We start from the raw sequence: 24877 nt of genomic DNA, 5'->3' as shown, positions 1-24877 counted from the left end.
CAGCACATGACACACTGCATTTAAACCGAAACCTACTAATGGACCAGACTTGCTTTCTTTCGCGAAACTATACCCAATATTTACTTTATGTACCTCCATTATAAAATAACCATGAATGTGTTTATGTTTGTTTACCATAAAATAATCCAATATTATCCTTACGTCATTGGTTACATATTTATGTTCGTTCCTACCTACTTAATTAAACATTACTACACATAATAATTTATACTAACCGAAATGTTTGAAATCACAGTTTTTGAAACGTTTTATGAGTACAAAAACTTGGATTCCAAGAATTTTAATACACTTTATTTATAATTTATAATGGAAACATATAAAACTAAGAACCCAATTAAGTTCATTTATACGTATATTATATCAGAAAAAATAATTACATCAATAGTACATGAAAGAAAAATATAGAAATCCAAAGTGATTTTAGGATTTGAGAAATAAAAAAATTATATATCTTGAATTTGTAATTGTTAATGTCATATAATCAAAAAGACATTTACAATCCATTACAAAATATTTGGCCCAAGAAAAACCTACTTTTGATAAATTCGTTAATAGTAGTAATATTATACATTGCAGAACGTAAAACATATAGACGAAACCACATAAAATACATTAAATATAAACGAAACAGTATTCTGAATGTTCATAATGCTACAATCTTAAAAACCTAAGTTCTTACATACACCTTGGAAAAACTAAACCTTAATTACATGGATGACATTTTTCTGCTGATTATCGATCACAAACTTCAGTTCATCACCTGCAGCCAATTGATTCTCCTTGCAGAATCTTTTCCATCCACAAGTGATATAGCATTCAAAGGATGTCCTTCCAGTCCATCGAATTCTGCAAGGCCAAAACTTGGAAGTTGAAATGGTAATGAAGTACCTCCTGCGTCCCTTCTCCAAGAACTGTCTAGCAAAATCCGAGTGTAGATACTACAGACATGCACAAAATATCAGACAACAAATGGAAAACGAAATACTAAGAATAAACATAAAACTATGAACAAAAAAAAATACCAAAGATGATGTTTGAACATCATATTTCGTTAACTTCTTCACCAATCCATCAAGAGAATTAAGAAAGTCATGACGATTGACAGCACCAACGTTGTTTACAATACCACCAGAGTCATTGTTCAAACCAGCAACCGACTCCCTCTCATAAATCATTTATACTCCATCAACAAAGTAAATCTTGTAAAGAAAAACATTGTTTCCTATATAATTTAAATGTAGGTAAACCTCTTGGATGAAACCATAATACTTGATGTACTCTGTCAAACTAAACAAAATAATGATCCCATCTATGTTTGTGTCCAGATAAAGCTCGAACTTTTTGTATATAGGATCATATAATTGAACTTTGCGATCAAGTTTAAGTTGATCTTCACAAAATTTTTGAAACTCCTCAGGAAGGAGTATATATGGCTTTTGACAAACATAAAAAACAAATCAATACAAATCCAAATAGAAATCTGCAAATGGTAAATAAGATATGAACAATGATACCTTAGACAACTCTAGCTTGACTCTGAAAGATTGGAAAAATCTCGGAGAACAAGAAAAACTAGATCTTGAAGAAGATGACGACAGTTCTACCAAAGGGTACTTGATTTCATGCCAATCTATGTCAAATACTCTAAACCTAAAGTATCTATCACCACAGTAGAGAGTGCAGACAAATGCAATGTCATATATGTCGTAAAAGTTTACTATGTCATCAGAACCACGAAACTTCCTCTCGGCCATAAGACTTTCTTTGAATTCAATGTTCAGTATGTTTCCCCTAGGATCCGAGAAATAGTTGGTTCCCATTAACAAACACTGTCGCCATTCCAAAAAGAAACCTTCTTCAAAAAGTAAAAAGTCCTGGACAATCAAACATCCAAAAAGCTTAACTTTTAATCAAAACAAAATATCTCCCTAACAACGACAAATATTTTTACACCCGAAATGAGCAAACTTCTTAAAAAGTCATGATATTTCAGAACAACAACACAGTTACAGTGTCGAAATCGTATTAACTAACCTGGGAAGGATCCATGAACATGACTGAACTCTGGAAAAAATTGTTGAAGCTATACCGCTTACTCAGTGACATTTTGTTGTCGTTGGATCTGGATGCCATGTAGAATCTAGGTTTTTTCTTTCCAGTTACAACAAATGCATATGAAACGGACAAACCTTTTCAACTCCAACTATGGAAAAGCAAAACGTCTGATGCACAAAACCAAATCTCTTTCCAAAGATATCGAAAAGACAGATAAAAAATTTGCCTTGCCGCCAATATTAATCGTTTCATATTGATGCCCAACGTAATCATTTCAAAAAGATAAAGAAAAATAAATATTAATTGTGACAGTATTAAACGGTTCAGATTCATTCCCATCATATTGATTTAAAAAGGAAAAAAAATATATAATAGTAACTATCAAATATTATCAGCCTAAATACGTAATAAACGAAATAATATTTAAACATTATTATAATTATTAGATAATTCTATTTGATCTATACTATATGTTAAAAAAAACAAAATTGACAATATCACACAACAGAAAAAAAAGGAACCCGTGCGTAGGCACGATCTCATACTAGTTCATCTAATAAAAGGATAAAAAAGAGGAAAATTTTCACAAATGGTACTGTTAAAACAAATTAACTCAAAAGACTGGTTTGGATATTCAGTTTCAAAGAATTAAATTTTCATTTCCGTTTGACTGATAAATTTTAGTAAAGTTTTCATTACCAAATCAATCAAACAGAAGTGAGAATTTGACTCCCACCTTTAAACAATCCAAAACTTCTTCCCTCATTCCAAAAATTGAAAAAACAAATTAAAACATCCTTAAAATAATGTCCCTAAAAATCAAATTTTAACAAGGATTATCATAAGAAACAAAAATAGAAATTCAGCTTTTTAAAATCAAATTTAATGAAAAGCATGTTATAACAAAAATTTAAACGTAACTCAATTATATAAAGTAAAAAATTATATTTAATAAATAATAAATTTTGTTTAAATAATTTTGTTTATAATTTTAATATCATGTCAAAAATTAAATTTTAAATTTAACTTAATCTATTACAAAATAGTTAACATGTTCTTAACAAATTTGGAGAAAAATTTCCTAAAAGTAGTAAAAGATTGCAGTTTTAAGAGCTCTGTAACCGACAATTACAGTTACCCATTTGATTTGACTATTTACCATACATCAATTTATTGAATCTTAAAGAAAGTTTGCCCATTTTTTATGTCTTTGTTGGAATAATTAATAAATGACAAAAAACCTCTGACTTTCTCTTCACCCTTCCCATGAAATTACCTAACCTCGAACTTTGTTCTTACTTCGCATATAATTTATCAGAAAAACCAGTGCATATTCAACAAGTGTCATTGCTGCCCCCTCAATCATGATTCATGCTCATTCAATATTCTTTCTTTCTAGGAAAAGAAAACTACAGTGGAAAAGCTTCCATTACAGTGATGCTCATAAAAAGTTTGGTTATGGTCACTGTGATGCGGTGAGGGGATTGATTTCTGCAATGGGCCTAAATATTTCGAATTTCAATGTAATAAATGGGCCTAACAAATAATAATGCAAGCCAAATTATTGTAAAAATTATCTTTTTTCATCAACAATATTACTTATGCATTTTCATTTAACCCTTTATTTACAAATGATGGAACTTTTCATAGACATAGATTTATCATTTATGGGCAAACGGTTAAATATATTAAGCAAAAATTGAGATTATTTTTTGAAATTTTGTTTTAAATTAGTTTTCAAATTTTAGAAATAAATAAAAAATGTATAAATTTGATTTTCTTAATTAGATTTTATGCGTTTTAAACATATTTTATGATATTTTAACAATAGTTGATGATAATATTTGAATTAATATTATAGCGAAAATAAGTTAAACGATATAAACAACTTAAATATTATCATAAATCATATTTGAAACTTTATAAATATGTTTAAAATGTCAAATAAACTTAATAAAATTTGGTTAAAATGATTAAATTCACGTATTTTTAAAGTTGAAGACTAAATTGAGTCAAAGTTTCAAAAATAAACTATATTTAATTCTATAATTTACATACAATATTTTTTCTAATTTTGAAAAATTCTAACAGCTCTGAAATGTTTTATTACCCTTTTCAGGTAATAACTTTATCAATTTCGTAAATTCACTATTTTTCTTAATTTAATGTAACATAATTCCTTTTTTTCTAGTTAAGATTCGTTCAGGAATCTGAAACCATGGGATATGGATTTTTCCTAATTTCTTTTATTCGTTTTTGGCAGCAGGGTTTTGTTGGCATACTATAACTTGAGTCATAAAGTAAAACATAGCCACGTATAACTACGTTACCCTATTCTTAATCATGTAAAAAAATGTTATTGCACACCTAAGTTAAAATTATTGGAATTGAATTCCTATAGTTAAATATTTTTTTTATAACTATTGTTTTAAAAATGAGTAACATGTAAACATGATTTTATTAAAGCTTAGTTCCAATTTTGATACTTATATTTTATAAATTCCGTAATTTTGATGAATATATGTTTTGCAACTTTAGTCTCTTAACAACTTAACTGTCCGTTATTTTGTTCAATTTTCATGTCAATTGTTCATATTCTTTTTACTATTTCGGACAAAACATGTAATTGGGTAAAACGTAGACACTGTGAAGTAAGAGAGGAAGAAATCTGTTGTTGAATATAATTTAATATATTTTGAAAACCAAAAAATTGAATAAAATTACGGAGAATTAGAAATTACCGGACTAAAATTACGTAAGAAAAAAAATTGAAGACTGAAATTATGGATAGTTAAAAACGTTACATTATTGTTTGCCTTTTCGTAACAAATACATTATATGACAACACCCGGATTAAATATTGAAATCTGTTTATATCATTATCATTCAATTATAAGATACATATTTGACTTTAATATAATGATTAATTAAAAGCTATGTCTTTAAAAAAATTGTAAGAAATTGATTGTATAGAAAATTATTCAGCTTTCCTAAATATTAAATTATTTGTCTTGGATACTTATTGTTTTGAAATGGCAAGAAAGGAAAAGAACCCAGACATTTCATTAATGAATTTGCCAAATACCACCAAACTATGTGAAATGATAGTAACTTAGGGTTTGAGTCAAAATTAGAGTAATTCCTGTGGGCAGGCTCACCCATAGTTAATACACCCCCACACATGATCTAGAACTTTCTTCATGCTTCCACGTGTGATGATTTCAACACAACCCAAATCAAAGGTAAAATCCAAACATGGCTTAGCATATTTCATGAAACCACCTTTGTAACATAGTTACACATAGCCCAAACACATGACTGCAACGAATTGTGACACTGCCACGTACCCTCTTTTGCATGGTTACACCAAATCTTATGCAGCCACGCCCATTCTCATCACCTATCCCTGTCACCTTCACTCTCTCTCTCTCTCTCTGCAACTATTCTCTCTCTCTTTCTCTCATAAACACCTCAACCACCCTATATAACTCACCCTTATTCTTCTCTAACAATATCCATTTTCCACAAACACTCTTTTGTATTATTATTATTATTCGTTCACTGTTTCCTTTACTACAGTAAAATATGAGCACCATTTGTGCAGAGCACAAGTTCCAACTTCAACCCTCTCACCACCTTCTCTCCCTCAAAAAATCCCTCAGAGACATCGACATCCCGCCAAGGAAGCTTCTCACGCGCCGCTCCGCCGCCGACATGTTTTCCGACGACACCCTCCTGCACAAGTACCTGCCCCACATCGACTCCGACGACTCTGATGACGTCGGAGACCCTTACGCCTCCGACGAATTCCGCATGTTCGAGTTCAAGGTTCGTCGCTGCACTCGTAGCCGGAGCCACGACTGGACAGACTGCCCTTTTGCACACCCCGGCGAGAAGGCTCGCCGCCGCGATCCTCGCCGGTTTCACTACTCCGGGACGGTGTGCCCGGAGTACCGCCGCGGGCAGTGTAGCAGCGGCGATGCATGCGAGTTCTCCCATGGCGTGTTCGAGTGCTGGTTGCACCCTTCAAGGTATAGAACCGAGGCTTGCAAGGATGGGAAAAATTGCAAGCGAAAAGTTTGCTTTTTCGCCCACACCCCTCGCCAACTCAGGGTTTTGCCTCCCCAAGACAGTAACAAGAAGAAAAAGTGCAGCAACATGAGTCCTCATAATCATAACAATAACAACAATAACAGTAACCATTGTTGTTTGTTCTGTCATTGTTCATCCACTTGTTCACCAACTTCTACCTTGTTTGGCATGTCTCATTTTTCTCCACCTTTATCACCCTCTTCATCTTCCTCTTCTCCTTCCCTGCCTAGCCACCGCCATGGTGTTGTGAGCTACAAGGATGTGTTCTCCGAGCTCATGTGCGCCATGGAGGGTTTGAATTTTGGTGAGGCTTCATCTGTGTCTGCTTCAAAGCCTCACACTCTGTCTTGGCTTGATGTCTCCGAGGATCATAAACAGTTCAATGTTCATTCTCCAACCACAGCTACTTGTGGAAGCTTTTGTAATGGGAATGGAAGGTTTTTGAGGGAAGAAAGCGGAAGCTTTTCCATGAATGGAAATGGAAGATTTTTGAGGGAAGAAAGTGGGGTTGTTGATGATGTCATTGTCCCAGATCTGGCCTGGGTTAATGACTTGCTGATGTAGGTTATTATTGATCATTGATACGTGTTGAAGATGATGACAAAAGGTGCATGGTGGGATTTGTGACGAGGATTTACCAAGTGTAAATACATGTCGGAGCAAGCAACATATCCTTGGCTTCTATTGTTATTATTGTTAATTATTGTTTCGAGTACTTTCATTGCTTTCTGAATTTTGTTTAAGGTTGTCAAAATTAGTTCTGTAATTTTTGTGTCCATTGTAATAGATTTTCATCTTTTGTTCCGTGGATTATGTAGAAAGAAAAGGGAAACTCATTCATGCAATGCAATGTTGAACTTTTCTTTTCTGTTTTGGATTTTTCGCTGGCTTAATTATCTTACCACCACTGTGATAATTACGCCTGAATCTCATATAATTTATTTTTGTTCTGTTCTGTTGTGTTGGCCATTGGTGCCAAAGCAAATTCAGCAGATGCTTACACATGTCAAGCATGCAATGTTTATCGTGACAAAATTTAAGATATTCTCGGAAAATTTATTGTATGCGGTGCTGTATTTATCTGCTTTGATTCTGGGGTTAATAGAAAATTGTTCATACAGATAAAGATTTTTTCGTGAATCACGAGGAGCACCCGAATTAATGCAAGGAAATAATATTCATAAAGGAAAAGTGTGTGCGCTTTTTCTCTCTCCTTACGTTTTTACTTATGTTTTTTTTCATTATGATATTTTTACAAACTTTTTATAAAAAAGTTTACAATACATATCTTATTTTGATATTCTATAGTTTTTATAATCATATTTTGCGTAGACTTCAGTTGTGTAGTATATGTGTGTGAAGGTTGTCTCGCAATTATTTGATTACAAGGTTCAATGAACATATAATCACAACTCATTTGTTCTGTATAGAGTTTTTGGTGTAATGGGTAGTGACGAATAATTTCTCACCATATTCTATATTCTGAGCAATAGTTTGTTTATATAAACAGTGCATAGTTGTCTTCTTCGTAAACAGCATGTAATGAAATTGGAGCCATGCTATTGTATATGACGATGAAAACAATAGAGTTATTCTAATGGAATACGTAAGTATTTTTGTTGCCAAATTCCTCCCTATAGAGATGTGCTTAGTTTCTTTCAATGTTGTGCGTTCTGAGTTGTTGTGATAAATTTGAGGAGGGAACTTTGCGTGAGACATTATCATAGGTTTCCATAGATGGTTCTATTTGTTCCATTTTAGGTTACACTGTCTAATTAATTGGTTTTTACTCATTCTTCAAATCCAGCATTATCTTTTTCTTATGCGTCATCCGAATGACTCTTTTTGCTAATAGTAACTCAAGTCATTTTCACTAACATTAAGTTTATACTACTTTTACATGATTGAAGAACGAGGAAACCACACAACCCATATCACACTTAACCTAACACTTTCATTTTTCCAAATTTTAAGAAAGTGTAAGAAAACGAGTAGATACATTGTACTGGCTTTTAAAGAAGGTTTTTTTATAACTCTTTGCAACTAAAGATAAATGCTTGCTTCCTAAGTTTTTTGTCACAAGAAAAAAGTTACCACCAGCTTTGCTTTTCCTTTTTATGCTTTGACCAATAATAAGTTGTATTCAAAGAAAGTTCAAGATGTATAATGTTGGTGAATTTACATTAACTAACTGTATAAGCAAATTAAAGTACAAATTAAAGTACAAAAAGAGAAGTGATATTCGTTTTTCAAACGTACAAAGTTAACTGAATCATATATCTAAACCTAAATTGTAATAGTTGCTAAGTAGGGTTTTAACCATTAATGTGGGTATGATTTCAAAAGCTGGTAAATTGCGATAAGATTATATACATAAATAGTTAAAAGGTGTTTTGAATTGGCAAGTGAAATGTGCAGAAAACAGAAAGTTGATGTTGAGAAACAATCCATTTGAAGAGGGTATGAATTGAATGAAGATCCAATTCGAGAAGTAGTTATAAAGTGAGATTAAATCCAAAAGGGATGGTGCAATTAACATAGGTTGGTGCTGGGTGAGATTTGTTTCCTAGGAGGTAAACTTATAAGAAGAGGGGGTGAAGGGAATTATGACCCATAAGGATATGTGTATGGAATAAGTGATTTTGGTGGGGTTTTGTGGTTAGGTATAGTGATTGCCATAAACTCAAACACACCTAATGGTGTGGGATGAGGGAGCACCCCATGCTAAAATGACACCTTTTGGAGTTTGAGGTCCCCTCTGTGCCCTTAACTTTGTGTCACAATTTCATGTTCCTTTAGAGAACAAAATTAAAGTGCAGCTTTTGTGGGACAAACACCCCATACTCTTGCCATGGTTGTCACTCTAGGAAAAGACTATGGCTGACACCTCTCAAATGGGTGCTACATTTCTTCTCTCATCTATTCAACATTTTTAACCAACTTCTGTAAATATTTTCCCTTCAGGATTCAAGCTTAACTCACCATTTATATATATATTAAAAAATTATTTTATTTCTAATTGACGTGAGATCCCACACTTTTCTCATGCTAAGACATATACATTTTGAACGTAAGAATACATATTAGTGGGTGATTTTATAGCACTCTGATAACGGGTGATATAATAGATCTAACAAATTTTTGTAGAATAGACTCTAATTCATGTCTTTAATATCATATTAAGAAATGAACTTTAAACCTAATTCAATTTTACAAAACCAACTTATAAGACGAGGTATTAAATTTACACCTATTATATATTATGAAATTGTTTTATCTTTAGTCGATGAGAGATCTTCAACAAATTCTATAAAAATATGGTGTAAATTATAACTTAAATATACTTAAGAAAAGAAAAAACTAGGAGAGATTCTGAGTGTTCATGCACTTTGGCGCATTTGAATGAGTGATAGAGTTTGAATTGAATTTGTAGTTGAGATCTGGCTAGGGTTGTTTGGGAACATTATTGTATCTTTGGCTGAATAATGAGTTGTCCCCTTCCTAGTATGGCATTCAAATGGTCACCAAATTTGTATGCATCTATGCACACACACATGTCTCCATTGCACCTTCCACAACCTACAAAAGAATAAAGCTGCAGCATGAAATTTCCACGTCTTATCTTTTATTTAATAGCTTTGCCATAACCCTAGACCTTTTCTTCTTCTTCTGTCGAGAACCATAACCTGAGTTATTTATTTGCAATGTTAATGTGCTAAAGATATATATAAAGTTTTTCTTAGGTTAGACATATTCATGGTTAGGCTTAAATATCTTTTTGGTCCTCATTTTCGTAATGTTTGTTGCGGATGGTCCTGATTTTGACATAATGTTTAAAATGATCCTCATTTTTACCGAATGTTTAAAATGGTCCTCATTTTTGCAATTCGTGTTTTATTTGGTCATTTTCTCTAATGCCGTTTAAATCATTAACGAAACATTGTACAGGTACACGTAACACACCCTAATACAAACCGTGTCATCTGCACAATGTTCCGTTAATGATTTAAACGGCGTTACAGAAAAAGACCAAATAAAACACGAATTGCGAAAATGAGGACCATTTTAAACATTCGATAAAAATGAGGACCATTTTAAACATTCTGTCAAAATGAGAATCATTCGCAACAAACACTACGAAAATGAGGACCAAAAAGGTATTTAAGCCTCATGAAAACCCTTTTACCCACAAATGTCAAAAAGCTTGAATAACCAACAAGAGTAATAGCATCTTCCTCACACTCATGCACGGTGTTTCACTATTGTGGTGTCCGTAAGGTATGGTCCTTTGATGGTACATACCATACAATTAGATTTTTTGAATAAAAAAAACAATTCGTGGTTTTGATTTCGTTGCATTATATTTAAGAAGTAATTGTGTTTGAAATTGTTGAAATTGCATGTTGGTATTTATTGTTAAACATTTGTTGTGAGTTAGTTAACTGACTCAGAATTCACTAGAGTGTACTTGTACATTTCGTAAAGAGAAAATTATCTGAAATCAAGGTTTTACATTTTGAATTACCTAATCCAAAATGAGAAAGAGGAAAAAGAATAGGCCTTAGTGGAGAAAATGACCTACATTGGTCCACGTGCAATTACTTTTGCAGCCCATGTTTCTTTCTACTTTCATGTAGGTGTCAAAAAGGCTTAAGAACTCTATGCTTTAGCTTTCTAGATTGTAAAATTTAGAAGGTCTAATTATACCTTTGGTCCCTATTTTCGACTCCAAATCTCAAATTGATATTTGTATTTTTCGAAATCTCAAAATGGTCCCCTTTTTAGTTTAAAAGTCTCACTTTTGTCCTTTCCGTTAAGTCTGGGTTGATGGCGTTTGGTGAACAGTGACATGGCAAGGTTGACCAGTTATTGAACAGTGACTTGGCAGGAAAACAGTGACGTGGAATAGGCATGTGTAATTAAATTAGGTTTAGGGTAATTTAAAATGTTAAATTAGGGTTTAGGGTTTTTATAATTTAAGGTGGGATAATTATTTTTCAAAAAAATCAGAATTGTGAAATTAGGTTTAGGGTTTTTAAAAAAGAAAGCTCGGGAGAATTTGGGGAAACTGTGGTGGAAGCTGTGGAGTGCGATCCGTCTCATTCTCCATCGTCATCACGCGTGCAATCTGAGGTTATTGACTTAATATCAGCATGAATTTGAATGATTAAATGCAAAGATTGGGATTGCGCGCATACAATACACATGCTAATCAAATTCAAACGTGTGTTGTTTTAAATCCTCGTTTTTGTTTTGGTTCAGGTTTTCATTAATATACCATGGTGGTACATGGTAGTGAATAGGATGATAAGCCCTTTTCTTACTGCAAAGACTAAGAGTAAGTTTGTCTTTGTCGGGCCTTCTAAATCAACATAAATCCTTTTGAGGTGAGGACATAAAGTTTCAAATTTTGCTTTATCTTTGTTATTTTTTTGGTTTGGTTTATGGTTTTGATGTGTTTGTCTCTTTGCACTTTCAGATACATAGATCCGGAGCAGCTTCCGGTGAAGTACGGTGGATTAAGCAAAGATGGGGAGTTCGCAAATACCGATGTTGTCACAGAAATCACAGTGAGGCAGGCATCAAAGCATACCGTGGAGTTTCCAGTTACTGAGGTTGGTTTCCCATTGCTTTTTTTCGGACAGGTTTTTGAGAATTAATACATATTCCCATTACTTCAATCTTCACATTGCCACCAACCTTTTCTTCATTCTTCACATACCCACAACATTTTTCTTCAATCACAACCGTGCATTGCAAAAATTGATGCTGCTCTTCTACTTTTCTCCAAGATCTGAACTTGAACAGGACCCACGAGACACACAACTGGCTGGATTCATCACAGAAGAAAGGAGAAGATGACAACAAAATTAGGGATTCTACATTTTCTAATGCTGGTGGCTTAAATAAATAAAGATTTCCACACCATTCCACCTGTAATTGACACGTTTCAGTAACAGAAATCCACCTCAGCAATTTGAGATTTCGAAAAATACAGGTACCAATTTGAGATTTGGAGTCGAAAATGGGGACCAAATACATAATTAAACCAATTTAGAAATATGGTATGAATTACACATTTCAAATATATTTTGAATGGTATAATCTGAAAATATATTTTATATTATATGATTCATAATATATTTTTAATTTTTTTAATTGCTTAAATTTGTAGATTGTTTAATCTATGTATTATAAATTATGAATTGCGTGACTTAAAATATATTTAGAGATATTTTGGACAATATAATTTAAAATGTATTTATATATATTCGCACGTGTGTTCGCATTTTTTAATTTTCAAAAAATTTAAGTTAAGATCAATAACAAATATATAATTAATTTTTAAAATAGTTATTAAATAAAATTAAAAAAAAATAAGATATATCAAAAAAAAGTTTTTAAAAATAGTTTAAGACAAAAAAAAATTGAATAATTTTTAAAAGTAAATTATTTTTAAAATAATTAATTTTAAAATAATTAAAGATAAAACTGGTATTATAAAATGTGGATACGAAATAGAGAAACCTCTTTATATATTGTTATAGATTATATAATTCACAAAAATATTTTAAATTTATAATCCAAAATTTATTTTTGGATTTTGTAATTTAAAAACATATTTCAAATTGTATTATCTGGAATTATATTATGAATTGTGTAAAGTATAATATGTTTTAAATTGTTTAATTCATAATATTTCAAAAATCTAAAATACATTTTTTTATATGAAATGTATTTCGGATTTTATAATACAAAATATATTTTTTAATCTTGTATTGCACCATCTAAAATAAATTTTGGAAATATGCAATGTTTCCAACTCAGATAATTTAGACTTTTTCCACATTTAGAGGTTCAGAAAGAAGCAACGGAGGTGCTAAAAGAATACCCTATTTTAAACAATATATATTACTCGTTTTTGCTTTTCGTAGTCCAAAATTTCAGGTTGTAGAGTTGCCAGTTGGGCTTGGCCAATGAAAAGCAGACCAACTACTTGAACTTGTCCAGCATAGATTGGGTCAAAATGTAATGAATAAGCCCATCTACCAATTAATCATTTTAAAGGACGTGAAATTTTATTTCTTAAATGTTCTTGGGTGAAAAACACCGGTATAACAAAATACTTTTTATTTGTTTAATTTAAAAATGATTAAAATTTAAAGATAAATTAATTTAAATAAAATAATAATTTAAAGGATAAAAGCAGAAAAAAAGTGGATATCAAAAAAGATAATCCCTTTAGGTATAGATTTGGAAAAGTTGAATTGTGGAAGAAAACAATTACTCTATTGATTAACTAAATGACACACACTTAAAATATTAGTTAAAAACATATTGATATCAGTATTTATATTCTCAAATAAAATAAAATAAAGGAATTTTATGTTAAATATTTTAAATATCAATTAATTAAAAAAGTTAATTAATATATCATTCAATTATGAATGGATCTTATCGGAACAGAAAATTCACATTTTTAACTTGTTGAAAGAATATTCGAAAACTATTAAAATGTTACATTTTATAGTGTGCAAATGCCATTATCTCTGCTGGTGCTCGTTCACTAGAAATCCGAATAAAATTAAACTTAAAGTTAAAAACTGTTATACGCTGCGACAAAGAGAAAAAAAAATTTATGAACTTATAAAAATTTTTGCCTTATAATTATAATCCGCAAGACTTGTATATAAGCACTTGGTAAGAGAGAAACTAAATTCAATTTCTTTCATCTAACATTTGGTATTGTGAATGGAAAAGATAAGTAATTCAAAATTACATTAAAAGTGAATACTACGTACAGTTTTTCATAAATTGATAAATATTTAGTATTAATATACTAATGGTTTAAGAGTGTTAACCCAAATACGGTTTTTTTCTTATTCCACAAAGTGAATTGAAAATGTTAAAATTTGATAATTTTTATATAACTTCACTAAATTTTCATGTGCTAAATTAGAGTATTATGTGACAAAGTTTTAAGTTTGTCATGGTCTAATTATGCTTTAAATTTCACTATTTTTGTTCACTATTTTTGTTTGTTTTAACATCTATTTAAATTATATAGTTTATGTAAGTTCTTTTCCTTTGTAATAGGATCTCTTTTGAGTGGTTGTAAGTTTATTCAAAGTAAGGATAAATATTCTAGCATGTACAAACTTTGTTAGAGCATCTCCAACGAAAGCCCTCAGGTGTATTTTTTAAATATACATACCATAATTTTGGAGATAGTTCGAGCATCCAATATATTCTTACTCTATCACTATTAGAAATTCTCATATTACATGAGATTTTTCTTGCAAATTTATTAAAAAAATTTGCAAGAAAAGACTTTTTCTTACCATTTGTTCTAAGAATTTTAATTGGCAGGTAATTTCTTCGTGGGTAATTATTTTCTACAAAATTATAAAATTTGCAAGTATTTCCTACAAAATTTGTTACAAAAAGTGTTTTATACAAAATATTTTGCAAGAAAATTAGTAGCAATTTCTTGCAAATTTTTTTTCACAACAAAATTTGTAAATATTTCCTACAAAAAAAAATTCAAAACAAAATTGACAGAAAATATGAATTTTTTTAATAGTGTATGGGTCTTTCTTTCATCAGCTCCAAAATTTCGTCTAACACTTCCTAAAAAAGTTTAAATCACAAAAATACCTATTCCCCATTTAAGTGAAGTTACGCACATCACACTATAAAAATATATGATTTTACTTGGATTTTATTATTTGGGATTATAATAATCTCCATTAAAATATATATCTTAGTAGAGTTTTTATAAACCCTCAGTAAGTACAAGGGGTTTTGGGAGAAACCCCAATAAAATTATTCTCCTTATTTTATAATTTTTAAAATTTGAATTTGGGCAGAAATTTTTCTCTTTGCCTAGGACCTTTTCTCTTTCTCGGTGGTTTATGAAATTTTTTCGCTCAAGAGGAAGAAGGTGCTCGCTGATAGGAAGAAGAAGCAGGCTTGTTCGTGCTCTTCGCTCAAGCTAGACTGTGGCTTTCGATTTCATTTCCGTTCTTTCTGATTTCATTTTTTTCGATTTTAATTTTGTCTTTTGCTTTCATCCTTCGTGCCTAGGAGCTGTGGCTTGTGTTTATGAAGAAGATGATGTTCTCTCTTTTCAATGATTTTATCGTTCTCTCCAAAGTTAGGTAATAAACACACCTTTCTCTGCTTTTGTCGTTCTTTCGGTTTCATCTCCATGCTTTTATTTTTGTCTTAGTTCAATTTTATTTTCTGATTTCAGCGTGCCTCTCACCGTTCTCACCGCGAACAGAGGTTCGTTTCTTTATCTCTTGATTTTGCCCTAATTTTCTTGATTTTTGCTTCGCCATTGTCTTGTTTATATCAGTTGAAACTGGTTTAGGATGTTTATTAAGGTGCAAAAGTTTTCATTTGTGCTTTAAGCTATATGCCCCTAAGCGTTTTGAAAGTTGAAAGTGGTTCAAATTCTAACGGTATTTTGGATAAAGAAATGCTCTGTAATATGACTTTATGGGATGAATCTATTTTATTTTTGGTGGTGCATTTAGATTTTGATGTGATTCTAATTTCTCAGAGAATATTACTGACATATAGTTAAATTCAAACCATTATTCTCATCCATTACCACCACACCTTTCCTTGTCTCATGTACATTCTTGTTATTCCTTGAATTTGTTAAGTAAACCTCATAATTTTTGTGCAGTTTCTAACTTCTGTGACGAGAATGAAGTTTTGTCAGCAATCTCAAGTAGCCCTGAAGGCTTCCATGTTGCCATACTGGTGGTAGTGAACTTTTATTTTCAGTATAAGCGATAAATCATGATGTCATAATTGTAAAATTTGATCAAAAAGTAAACAAAAAGAAGGATGGTATCTAGTATGCTAGTGTAGAATGAGGTGGATATGAAAAAGTCGGGAGTTCTTTTACATAATGGTTTGGTGATTGAAAACATTATTTATCACCTTGTGAAAATAGATGAAAATTATTATGTTATAATTAATTTCCTAGAATCATTTGCTTCTGAAATTTTAAGGTCATGACACTCACTTGTTATTGCAGCAGGTCTCTATATCTAATCAGGAAGTTATGGCTGGTGAGGGCAAGAAGAAACCTCCTCCTTCAAGTTGTTATCAAAGGCTAATAATGGAACCTCCAAGTTCACCTCTACACATGTCAAGTCCACAATTGCTATTTCTTACATGTTGTCACGTTCATCTTGTGAAACTCATTCATGTTGCAATGTCTGTCAAGGATGCTAAAGTGAGTCATTTTCCAATTGCAGGCTTCCAAGGAGATTCAAAAGCATACATTGACCCCATTAACTAAAAAGAAAAGGTACATGATTTCTAACATGTTAATTATAATTCTAATGTGAAACTGTTTGCTTTAAGTTTTTAAATTTTTATTAACCAAACAATGATAGTTGATGTTATTAGCTGAAGCAACACCCCTATTGTTTGCTCCTTTTGATTTTCAGCCTGGACCATGGGATGGAATCATTCAATGTTTTATCAAACGAGATAAATCTAATTTAACATACCACCTATTCCTTTGTCTTAGCCCGGGTAAGTTTTCTATTTGTACATTTTTTTAATGCTTGTACAAGATTTGTTTTTGTAGATGTTTACTCTGTATGCATGTGTGTAGATCTTTGCATGAATGTATGGTTTAAGATATGCATGAGATGGAACTTGAAATACTGTAATTTATACTTGAAATAGTTACTGCTAGTGGTAGAGAATTTTGGGAATGGGGTTTATAGGTCAAGTTTATATTTATATTTTCTCATTATTTGCTCAAACCAGCCTTCACTCATTGCTTTGTGCATGAAAGTCTGTTAGTTCTCCTGGTTTCTGTGTTTATTATTTCCCTTTAAGGTTGATTTGAAGATGAAGTGTCTTAAATTTTTCTTTTATTTTTATAGTTTTTTTCTATGCTTTCTGTTCATGGTCTTCTGCTGATCATTTGTAGGAGTTCATGTGTCCTAAGATTCTAATGTTTTATTGTGTTAATTCAGAAAATAAAGTTCCTAGGGAGTGTGGTTGTGTTCTCGGGGTGGTTATGTGTGAGATTGAGGAGGTTGGTCACTTCTTTCCCCTATTGGTGATGATAACTTGGAGGAAGATGAATTTCTATTGGGGAGGTTATAACCCAAAGTGTTAGGCATCTCTATTACCTTATCTTGCTCTTTCATGTCCATTAAAGAAGGCCAAGATCTAAACTTAATCTCATTCCCCTCTATTTTTTTTCTTATTTTAATAATCTAATATAATCTAAGCTCTTCAAATGATCATATTCTCCTTAACTATGATTGTGGATCATCCTGTAGTGTGTTCAACCCTAATTCATCCCCTCTAATTAAGAACATACTTAATCACACCAATAACAATGTTTTTACTTGTGCTCACTTGATATTGACGTTGTATGAGCTAAACCTACCAATTAATTTTAAGTGGTGAGTATTAATAACAACAATATTAACCGTATAGAGTAGCAGCACCAGCACGGGGAAAGTGTAAACAAAGTAGTAATAGTGCAAGTGCAATTTTTGTGAAAAAGAAAATTCTTAAAGACAGAGAGAAAGGACAAAATAAACTGATACACTATTGCAAATTGAAGGAAGCTAGACGAGGCTATCAACTGGGGCCCTAGGGAGTGTGAGGTAAATAAGAAGTGTAGGAAACTTAATTGCACCAGCAAAACCTTGGGACATTATTTCTTATTTCCCTATATCATTTCGTCTTGGATGTCACCAGTAAATAGTCTATCTTCTCATGTTCAAACATTCGTGGACGTATCTTCTCTTATTTCTTTAGATGTACAAAATAGCAGTTCTAATCAGCTATCGTATATTTATGAGGAGCTCCGAAAGCTTCAAAGTCTCTGGATAAAGTGTGGTTCGGATGTTCAACTTTCTGGAGATACAACGAGTATTTTGGATGCTTTATATGCGACAAATCTTGATGAAACGGAGTCATCTGGTACGGCATCACAAATGCAGAATGTATTTACATTAATTGAATGCAACTCAAGATCAAAATTGTTTGAGAAGACACTTTTAATTCGAATGGGAACGAGTTCGGAAATCACATATTCTGAAACAGAGAATTTTAAAGGTTCCTTTCTTATCTTTCTCTCTTAAATGCATCTAAATGTAATATTTTTATGATATATATATATATATATATATATATATATATATATATATATATATATATATATATATATATATATATATATATATATATATTTGTCAAAACTTCTGGTTAGAAAATCTACTTACTTTTTTGCAGTTGAATTATTTTAATGCATCAATTATATATGCAAGTATATAGTATTATACTCTGTAAACATAAAAATTTAAAGATGATATTTTAATCACACTACTCTAAAATTATCATACAACAACATATTTTTTTAACTGCCATCATATATTCTACTGTTAAAAGTGACCATCAGCTTAAATTCAAGAAAGAGACTAATAATATGATATTCTTATGCATATATAACATTAAATTTATTTAACAATTTTAGTTATTTTATGCGAGTTATCATCGTTTTGAATACTTTTTTTTGGCAAAAGATCATAATTTTAATTTATGATAAAATGAGTTGATGAATTTATAATAAGGTGGTATTAATGCATCGATTGATAAACTGTTATAAAGAATTGTTCTTAAACAATCTCTCTTTACAGATGTTTGCAGAAGAAGTTATGAACTTTGTTGAGTCAGAAGGTATTTGGTCAAGGAAGTGTTCGTAATATCAAGTACCGCATTAGAAGGATGTTATTTAATTTTTCATTATCTTTATTTTTCTTATTTAAAACAAATAACATTGTAATGACTTGTTAATTTTAACTTTTACACTTTGTCATATCGTAGACTTTGTTCTTTGTCCCTTTTATAAATGTTATATGCACAAATTATAATTACCAAAAAATTAAAAACTTTTCCTTTTATAATTTTTCTTTATTTCAGGATTTATGTATTATTAAAAAATACGAAACAAACAAACAGACAATATTGGAGTTTTTAAATTGTAGGCGTTACTGGATGTTTTGAAAACCCCTGGCAGTAGCGAGCGTTTAGAAACCCCTAGTAGTAGCGGGGGTTTTGAAAACCCTTGGCAATAACGGGGGTTTTGAAAACCTCTAGCAGTAGCGGGGGTTTTATAAACCCCTGGCAGTAGCAGGGATTTCGAAAACCCCAAACAGTAGCGGGGGTTTCGAAAATCTTAAACAAGTTGTGTTTTTCGATAGGTTGTTAAAAACCTCTGGTAATCTAATAGCGACACTGGTTCTTCTCGGGGAATTGCAAACCCTGGGTAAACCCATTAGTGAGGGTTAAAACCGCTAGAAATGTCAAATATAACCCCCACTGAAAATAATTATTTTTGTAGTGTCACCCCTAAAATTACCTCTGAATGTTGACTTCCGATAAAGAATACTTTCAAAAGTCAAAATATATAACTGGAAGTTGGAAGTCAAAATATATAACTGGAAGTCGACTTCCAGAAGTCAAAATATATTACTGAAAGTCGACTTTCTGATGTCAAAATTAAATATAAAAAAATCCATTTTTCGAATTTTTTATTTAAAGCTTAATAATATTTTAGTTTTATTTATTTTTGTATTTATATTTATTTTTTCAGTACATTAAATAAAATAAAATTATATATATTAATATTTTGTTTTATTTTTCAAATATATATTAAAAAAAACTTGAAATTAAAAAATATAAACAATATATATATATATATGTATATATATATATATTTTGGAAGTCAACTTCCGTAATATATTTTGAATTTAGGAAGTCAACTTCCGAACTTCCGGAAGTAGACTTTCGTAATATATTTTGAATTCTGAAAGTCGATTTTTGGTAATATATTTTGACTTTCGGAAGTTGGCTTTCGGTAATATATTTTGACTTCTAGAAGTTGATTTTCGGTAATATATTTTGACTTCTGCAAGTTGACTTCCAGTAATATATTTTGACTTTCGAAAGTCGATTTCCAATAATATATTTTGATTTTCAGAAGTTGACTTCCGGTTATATATTTTGGCAGTGTGATGTCTGTGACTTAACTTAAATGATCAAAGGATATTTTTGGGATTTAAAAAGATGTTTGGAGGTGTAGGAAGAAAGACCCTACCCTATTAGTGTTTTTTTTTTTCTAAGGAACTTGTCCATGGACTTTCTTATGCATAAAAAAATATTTTTCAACTTAGAATTATAGAAGAAAGCAAAAGAAAATAATTGTCTTTAGATAATCAAACAACAAGACACATATACATGAAGTAAAAGAAAAAAGAAAGAAAGAAATATATGTCAAAGATGGAATTAAGTCACACAAGGGTGAATGTATGTGACACTACAAGAAAATATTATATTATCAATGAAATTTTATTAACAAAAACAATCATCAATAATATAATATTTATCGATAACTTTTATCGACAGAAAAACATTCGTTGATAAAACAGAATTTACTAACACATCATACAACACACTCAAGTACACCTTCATTTGTGTTATAGATCACTTCAACTTGGCTACGACTTTCCTGTGTTTATCAACTTTGAATGCAACCTATATTATACTTATTTTTAGTATAAATGTTGGCAACATAACGCTCCAACTTCGGAAAATAAGATGTTATGACTGGGTTCGTATACAATAATTTGAGATCATAACTCAAGTCTTTGTAATTATAGTCCCGTAATAGATGCTTGAAATTGCACAACACCTTAACAAGGGAGTTCTTCCTCCTTATGTAAAGGTAGTAGAAGTTCCAACAAAATATATCGTGCATATAAGCAACAATGCACGTACCCTACCTACTATATGCCTAACACACCCAATTATTACCTTCAACATTGTCTTTCCTCACCATGTCCTTCCAAAATATTTCAAACCATTAAGGTGTTACATTACTGTACATGGCCCTTGTAAAATGAGATAAAAATTTTGGGTTCTTCATATTCTCACACACATACTTTTGTAAATGTGAGACAAAAACTAAAAGTGACTATTTAGAAAATACTTGCATTATTGAATCCTTCATAGCAGTATCTCCATCAATCACTATTGCCACCAGATACTTATTACACCTTGTGTGCAAAAATGTTTCCAAGACCCATTTGTATGCGGAATTTATTTCATATGAAACAAAACCACTTTCGAATAGAACCATTTAACAATTATTTTTCCAAAAAGTATAACCATTGACTTGTTGTACTTGTTCTTTTTTGTACGTGTTATCAAACAGAACTACATTACCGAAACACTAGTAGCCCGTCTTACTTTTGCCATGAGCTAAAAAAATATGTTTCAATTCACCATTGTTCGATGTAATACACCTCGAATAAAATATTTCATTGCAATTTACTTTCCATGTAAGTAACTCAACGTAGCCAATACATCCCCATCCTTTATTTTTGTCGTTTGTGTTTAAATATAGTTAATCAAATTCTTCTTATTATACCCGCACTATAACATTCACCCTTTTGTTCCATTAAGCAACCCATTATTGGGCACATCATTCCACCCTCTCACATCACATAAGTAATCAACTTGAGCCTTATCTCCATCACTTAGGCCTCTAAAACATTTAATGAATCCAACATGTTTAGGCTAACACAAGACATGATTGTTACTTTCCTAAAAAAACACAACTTTCTACCTATTTATATTCTCATCAGACCTTGTAAGCAACTTTTCTTTACAATTTTTTTGTGTCAACGGTCTATGGGCATTTTTTTCGTCCCTCATTAAATGTTTCTTATCCCTTAATCCAACTTTATCACATAAACATTGTTGCATTACTACTTCATCGTTTTTGTCATATCCAACTTCACCTTTCCTATGACCAAAACCATGACACCTTCCATATGCATAATTAAAATTGTAAACATCACCCTCACGTTGAAATTTCATTTCTAATATGTCTAAGGACACATGTCTATGACTTTTGTATACTCCCTTACCTCTATTAGACATTTCAATATCTTTCTCAACATATTCATCACTTTGGCCTTCAAAATCAGACATGCTTCCCATCTTAATGTTTCTCACACTAACTTTATCATCTTCTGCTAATGTTCAAATAACTCCACATTGCACGACTATTACAAGTTATACAATCATCATAAAAAATAAATAACAACAACTCTTGAACAACACCTATTACATTTGAATGCACTCATTATCGTCACTTTAAGCATAATATTTAAGTAAATAAAAGAAACTTACACACTATACCATAGCTTATTCCTTAAAATGTGTAAAGGAGACCAATTGTTAGCAAAGTGTTCTTCAAAAATTATTGTTTTTCTTCTTCTCTTTTGTCATGAAATCTTAGGAAGAGTAGTAAATCTGATGAGCTCCAACAAGATTACTTCTCTACTTAACTCAACATTCAAAAATTAAGCATTAAAATAAGCATTTCCTCATGTTACTAATGGATTCTCCAATAAGTTTCTTAAGCCTGTCATACATTATATTTGTTACACTCTCACACCTTATCATTACTATTTTTTCTTCCAACATATTTATCACCATATTTGATGTTTCTACATCTTATATACTAGGGATGACAAAGTGGGTCACGACTCGTGGGTTGGGTTAAAGTTTTCTAAGGGTGGCGAAACAAGCTAACTCGACCTTTTTTTTACCTGAACTCATTATTGACCCACCTAAAACGGGTCAGGCCAAGTTGGTTGACCACCTGAAAACTGGGTGAAAAATATAACTTGTCCTACAATTGGCGTTATTGACCCGCCTAAAATGGGTCAGGCCAAGTTGGTTGGCCACTTGAAAATTGGGTGAAGAATATAACTCGTCCTACAACTAACGAGTTAACGGGTTAATGGGCTAACTCGTATTTTTTATTTTTTTCTTTTCACTATTATTTTTTTTTTCAATTTCCAGTTATAGGGAACATGAAGATGAAGATGGAGTCAATGCAATCTTAGTTTTCATAGATGTGGAGAAGCAAACAAGCACCCTAGCCAAAGTTTAAAATAAACTTACATATTTGATTATGAAAAAAGGAAGAAGATGAACACCACAACATATCAAAATCTCAATATGCAAATACTTTGATTTGTAAAAAGCCAATTCAAAAAACCCAAATATGCAAAACCCCTAACCCACAAATTCATTACAATCATAAAAAACCCCCAATCTACAAAAATCCTAACTAACAAATTTCATCACAACCACAACAAACCCCAATTCTGCAAAAATCCTAACTCACAAATTTCATCACAACCAAAAAAACCCAAATATCGCAAAAACCCTAACCACAATCTCACTATGGAAGAAGAGAAACGAAATCAGAGGCGTTGTTGTTGGTGAGCTTCGTCGTTGCCAATGACGTACGTCGTCATCGGAGAGGTGGCCGCTACGAGTGTCGTCGAAGTCGCTTGAAGTAAGATGTCACATGAAGTAGGAGGGAAGGGAAGAAGGGTTATGTTCTAACTTCTAAGTAAGAGAGAATGTGAGTGTGATGGTGTGATGTACAGAGAAAGAAAAGGTGAACGAAGGAGAAAAAGGTGTTTCCTCTTTCACAGGTGCACAACATAGAGAAAGAAAAGAAATGAATGAGCAACATCAACCAACCACATCACATAATTACCTAGGAACGGGTTGCGAGCTGGCCCACTGTAACCCACGTTGCAACCTATCAGGTCGCCAGTAAAATCGGGTCGGACTGTAGCGGATTTGTCGGTTGAAAATCCTATCCCGACCCCCTTTTGATGTTGGGCTGGCGGGTCGACCGGTCAGACCAGACCCTGTTTTACAACCCTAAAATTTTCAAACCATGACTCGTTATGATCTAGTCTGCCAAAGTGGTGGGCCAAAAGTGTGGTGGGATAGACTAGCCCTTAATCTTTTTTAAAATAATCAATAAAAAAATAATTAAAAACATTAATTATTTTATATTATGTTTTTTTAAGGATATAAAATGCAATAGTACAGTAAATTAAATTATTAATATTTATAATTTAAATTCCAATTATTACTTAATAAAGTAATTTAACATGTTTATGTAATAATTATTTTAATTTATCTAATTAAAAATATTTATATGATTAAATATACTTTTAATATTAATTTATTTATATATCTAAAAGAAATAAAAAAAAGTTAAATATAAAAAAAATTGGTTTAATCAATCGGATGGTACTCACTTTCGTTCGGATGTTTCAGTTTGGTATCCACTTTTAAAAATGTGTCAATTGAGTATCAACTTTTGAAAAGATGCCTCAATTAGGTCACTTTCAGATAAAAATTATTAATGACATTATAAATATTGATATTTAAAATTATTTACAAAATTAAATATATATATATATATATATATATATTAAAATTTAATGATAAAAGTAATGAATAATATTAATGACATTAATGATTTTTTTAAAAAAAATTAATTAAGCCACTTACATAATTTATATGTTATTATGTATGTAATAAAATAATAGTAATATAAATTTATACAATAAAAAGAATGATAAAAACAGTTGTATAATAATAATATTAATATAATAATGTCATATAATGATATTACTATTAATATTAAAAATAAATTTAACAAATAATAATAATGTCAATATATTAACAATAAATTATATTTAAATAATTAATGGAAATGATTTATAATAATATGAATATTTTAATTATTTTATAATTTTATTAAAGTTAT

At 31.0% G+C, this 24877-nt stretch overlaps 3 protein-coding genes and 1 pseudogene across 20 annotated transcripts; 2 read left to right on the top strand and 2 right to left on the bottom strand.

The window, feature by feature from the left end:
- Window positions 1-541: 541 nt before the first annotated feature.
- LOC146881852 (uncharacterized) lies at window positions 542-2321 on the bottom strand. 3 transcript variants are annotated; one of them, XR_014986170.1, is made up of 4 exons: window positions 2056-2321; window positions 1536-1895; window positions 1044-1454; window positions 542-959 (listed from the first exon to the last, which is right to left on the bottom strand). XR_014986170.1 is itself a non-coding variant. In XM_085668455.1 (3 exons), exons 1-3 carry the CDS (start codon window positions 2152-2154, stop codon window positions 1197-1199), a joined length of 717 nt encoding a protein of 238 aa, XP_085524581.1. In that variant the 5' UTR covers window positions 2155-2321; the 3' UTR covers window positions 542-1196. The 3 variants fall into 3 exon arrangements, 2 of the variants coding, with proteins under 2 accessions (XP_085524581.1, XP_085524582.1); XM_085668455.1 differs by having other exon boundaries at window positions 542-1454; XM_085668456.1 differs by lacking the exon at window positions 1044-1454 and having other exon boundaries at window positions 2056-2316.
- A 3243-nt stretch (window positions 2322-5564) lies between these two features.
- On the top strand, window positions 5565-7036 carry LOC114168938 (zinc finger CCCH domain-containing protein 61-like). Its single transcript, XM_028053924.2, has one exon. The coding sequence runs from the start codon at window positions 5662-5664 to the stop codon at window positions 6730-6732; it is 1071 nt and encodes a 356-aa protein (XP_027909725.1). The 5' UTR covers window positions 5565-5661; the 3' UTR covers window positions 6733-7036.
- Window positions 7037-14966: 7930 nt separating this feature from the next.
- LOC114168773 (uncharacterized) lies at window positions 14967-19039 on the top strand. 16 transcript variants are annotated; one of them, XM_085668665.1, is made up of 9 exons: window positions 14974-15143; window positions 15256-15329; window positions 15425-15456; window positions 15866-15945; window positions 16223-16335; window positions 16446-16498; window positions 16641-16728; window positions 17996-18279; window positions 18861-19039. In XM_085668665.1, the coding sequence occupies exons 1-6, from the start codon at window positions 15084-15086 to the stop codon at window positions 16474-16476; spliced, it is 390 nt and encodes a 129-aa protein (XP_085524791.1). In that variant the 5' UTR covers window positions 14974-15083; the 3' UTR covers window positions 16477-16498; window positions 16641-16728; window positions 17996-18279; window positions 18861-19039. The 16 variants fall into 16 exon arrangements, with proteins under 16 accessions (XP_085524785.1, XP_085524786.1, XP_085524784.1 ...); XM_085668664.1 differs by having other exon boundaries at window positions 17980-18279; XM_085668663.1 differs by having other exon boundaries at window positions 17181-18279.
- A 1640-nt stretch (window positions 19040-20679) lies between these two features.
- On the bottom strand, window positions 20680-23949 carry LOC146881851 (protein FAR1-RELATED SEQUENCE 5-like; annotated as a pseudogene).
- Between the last annotated feature and the right edge of the window lie 928 nt (window positions 23950-24877).

This window comes from Vigna unguiculata, chromosome 11, assembly GCF_037176805.1.
Source record: "Vigna unguiculata cultivar grain cowpea cultivar isolate G323 ecotype 2 chromosome 11, ASM3717680v1, whole genome shotgun sequence".
Classification (NCBI taxonomy): domain Eukaryota; kingdom Viridiplantae; phylum Streptophyta; class Magnoliopsida; order Fabales; family Fabaceae; genus Vigna; species Vigna unguiculata.
The sequence above is the reverse complement of the archived record's forward strand: the minus strand, read 5'-3'. Positions and strand labels throughout refer to the sequence as shown.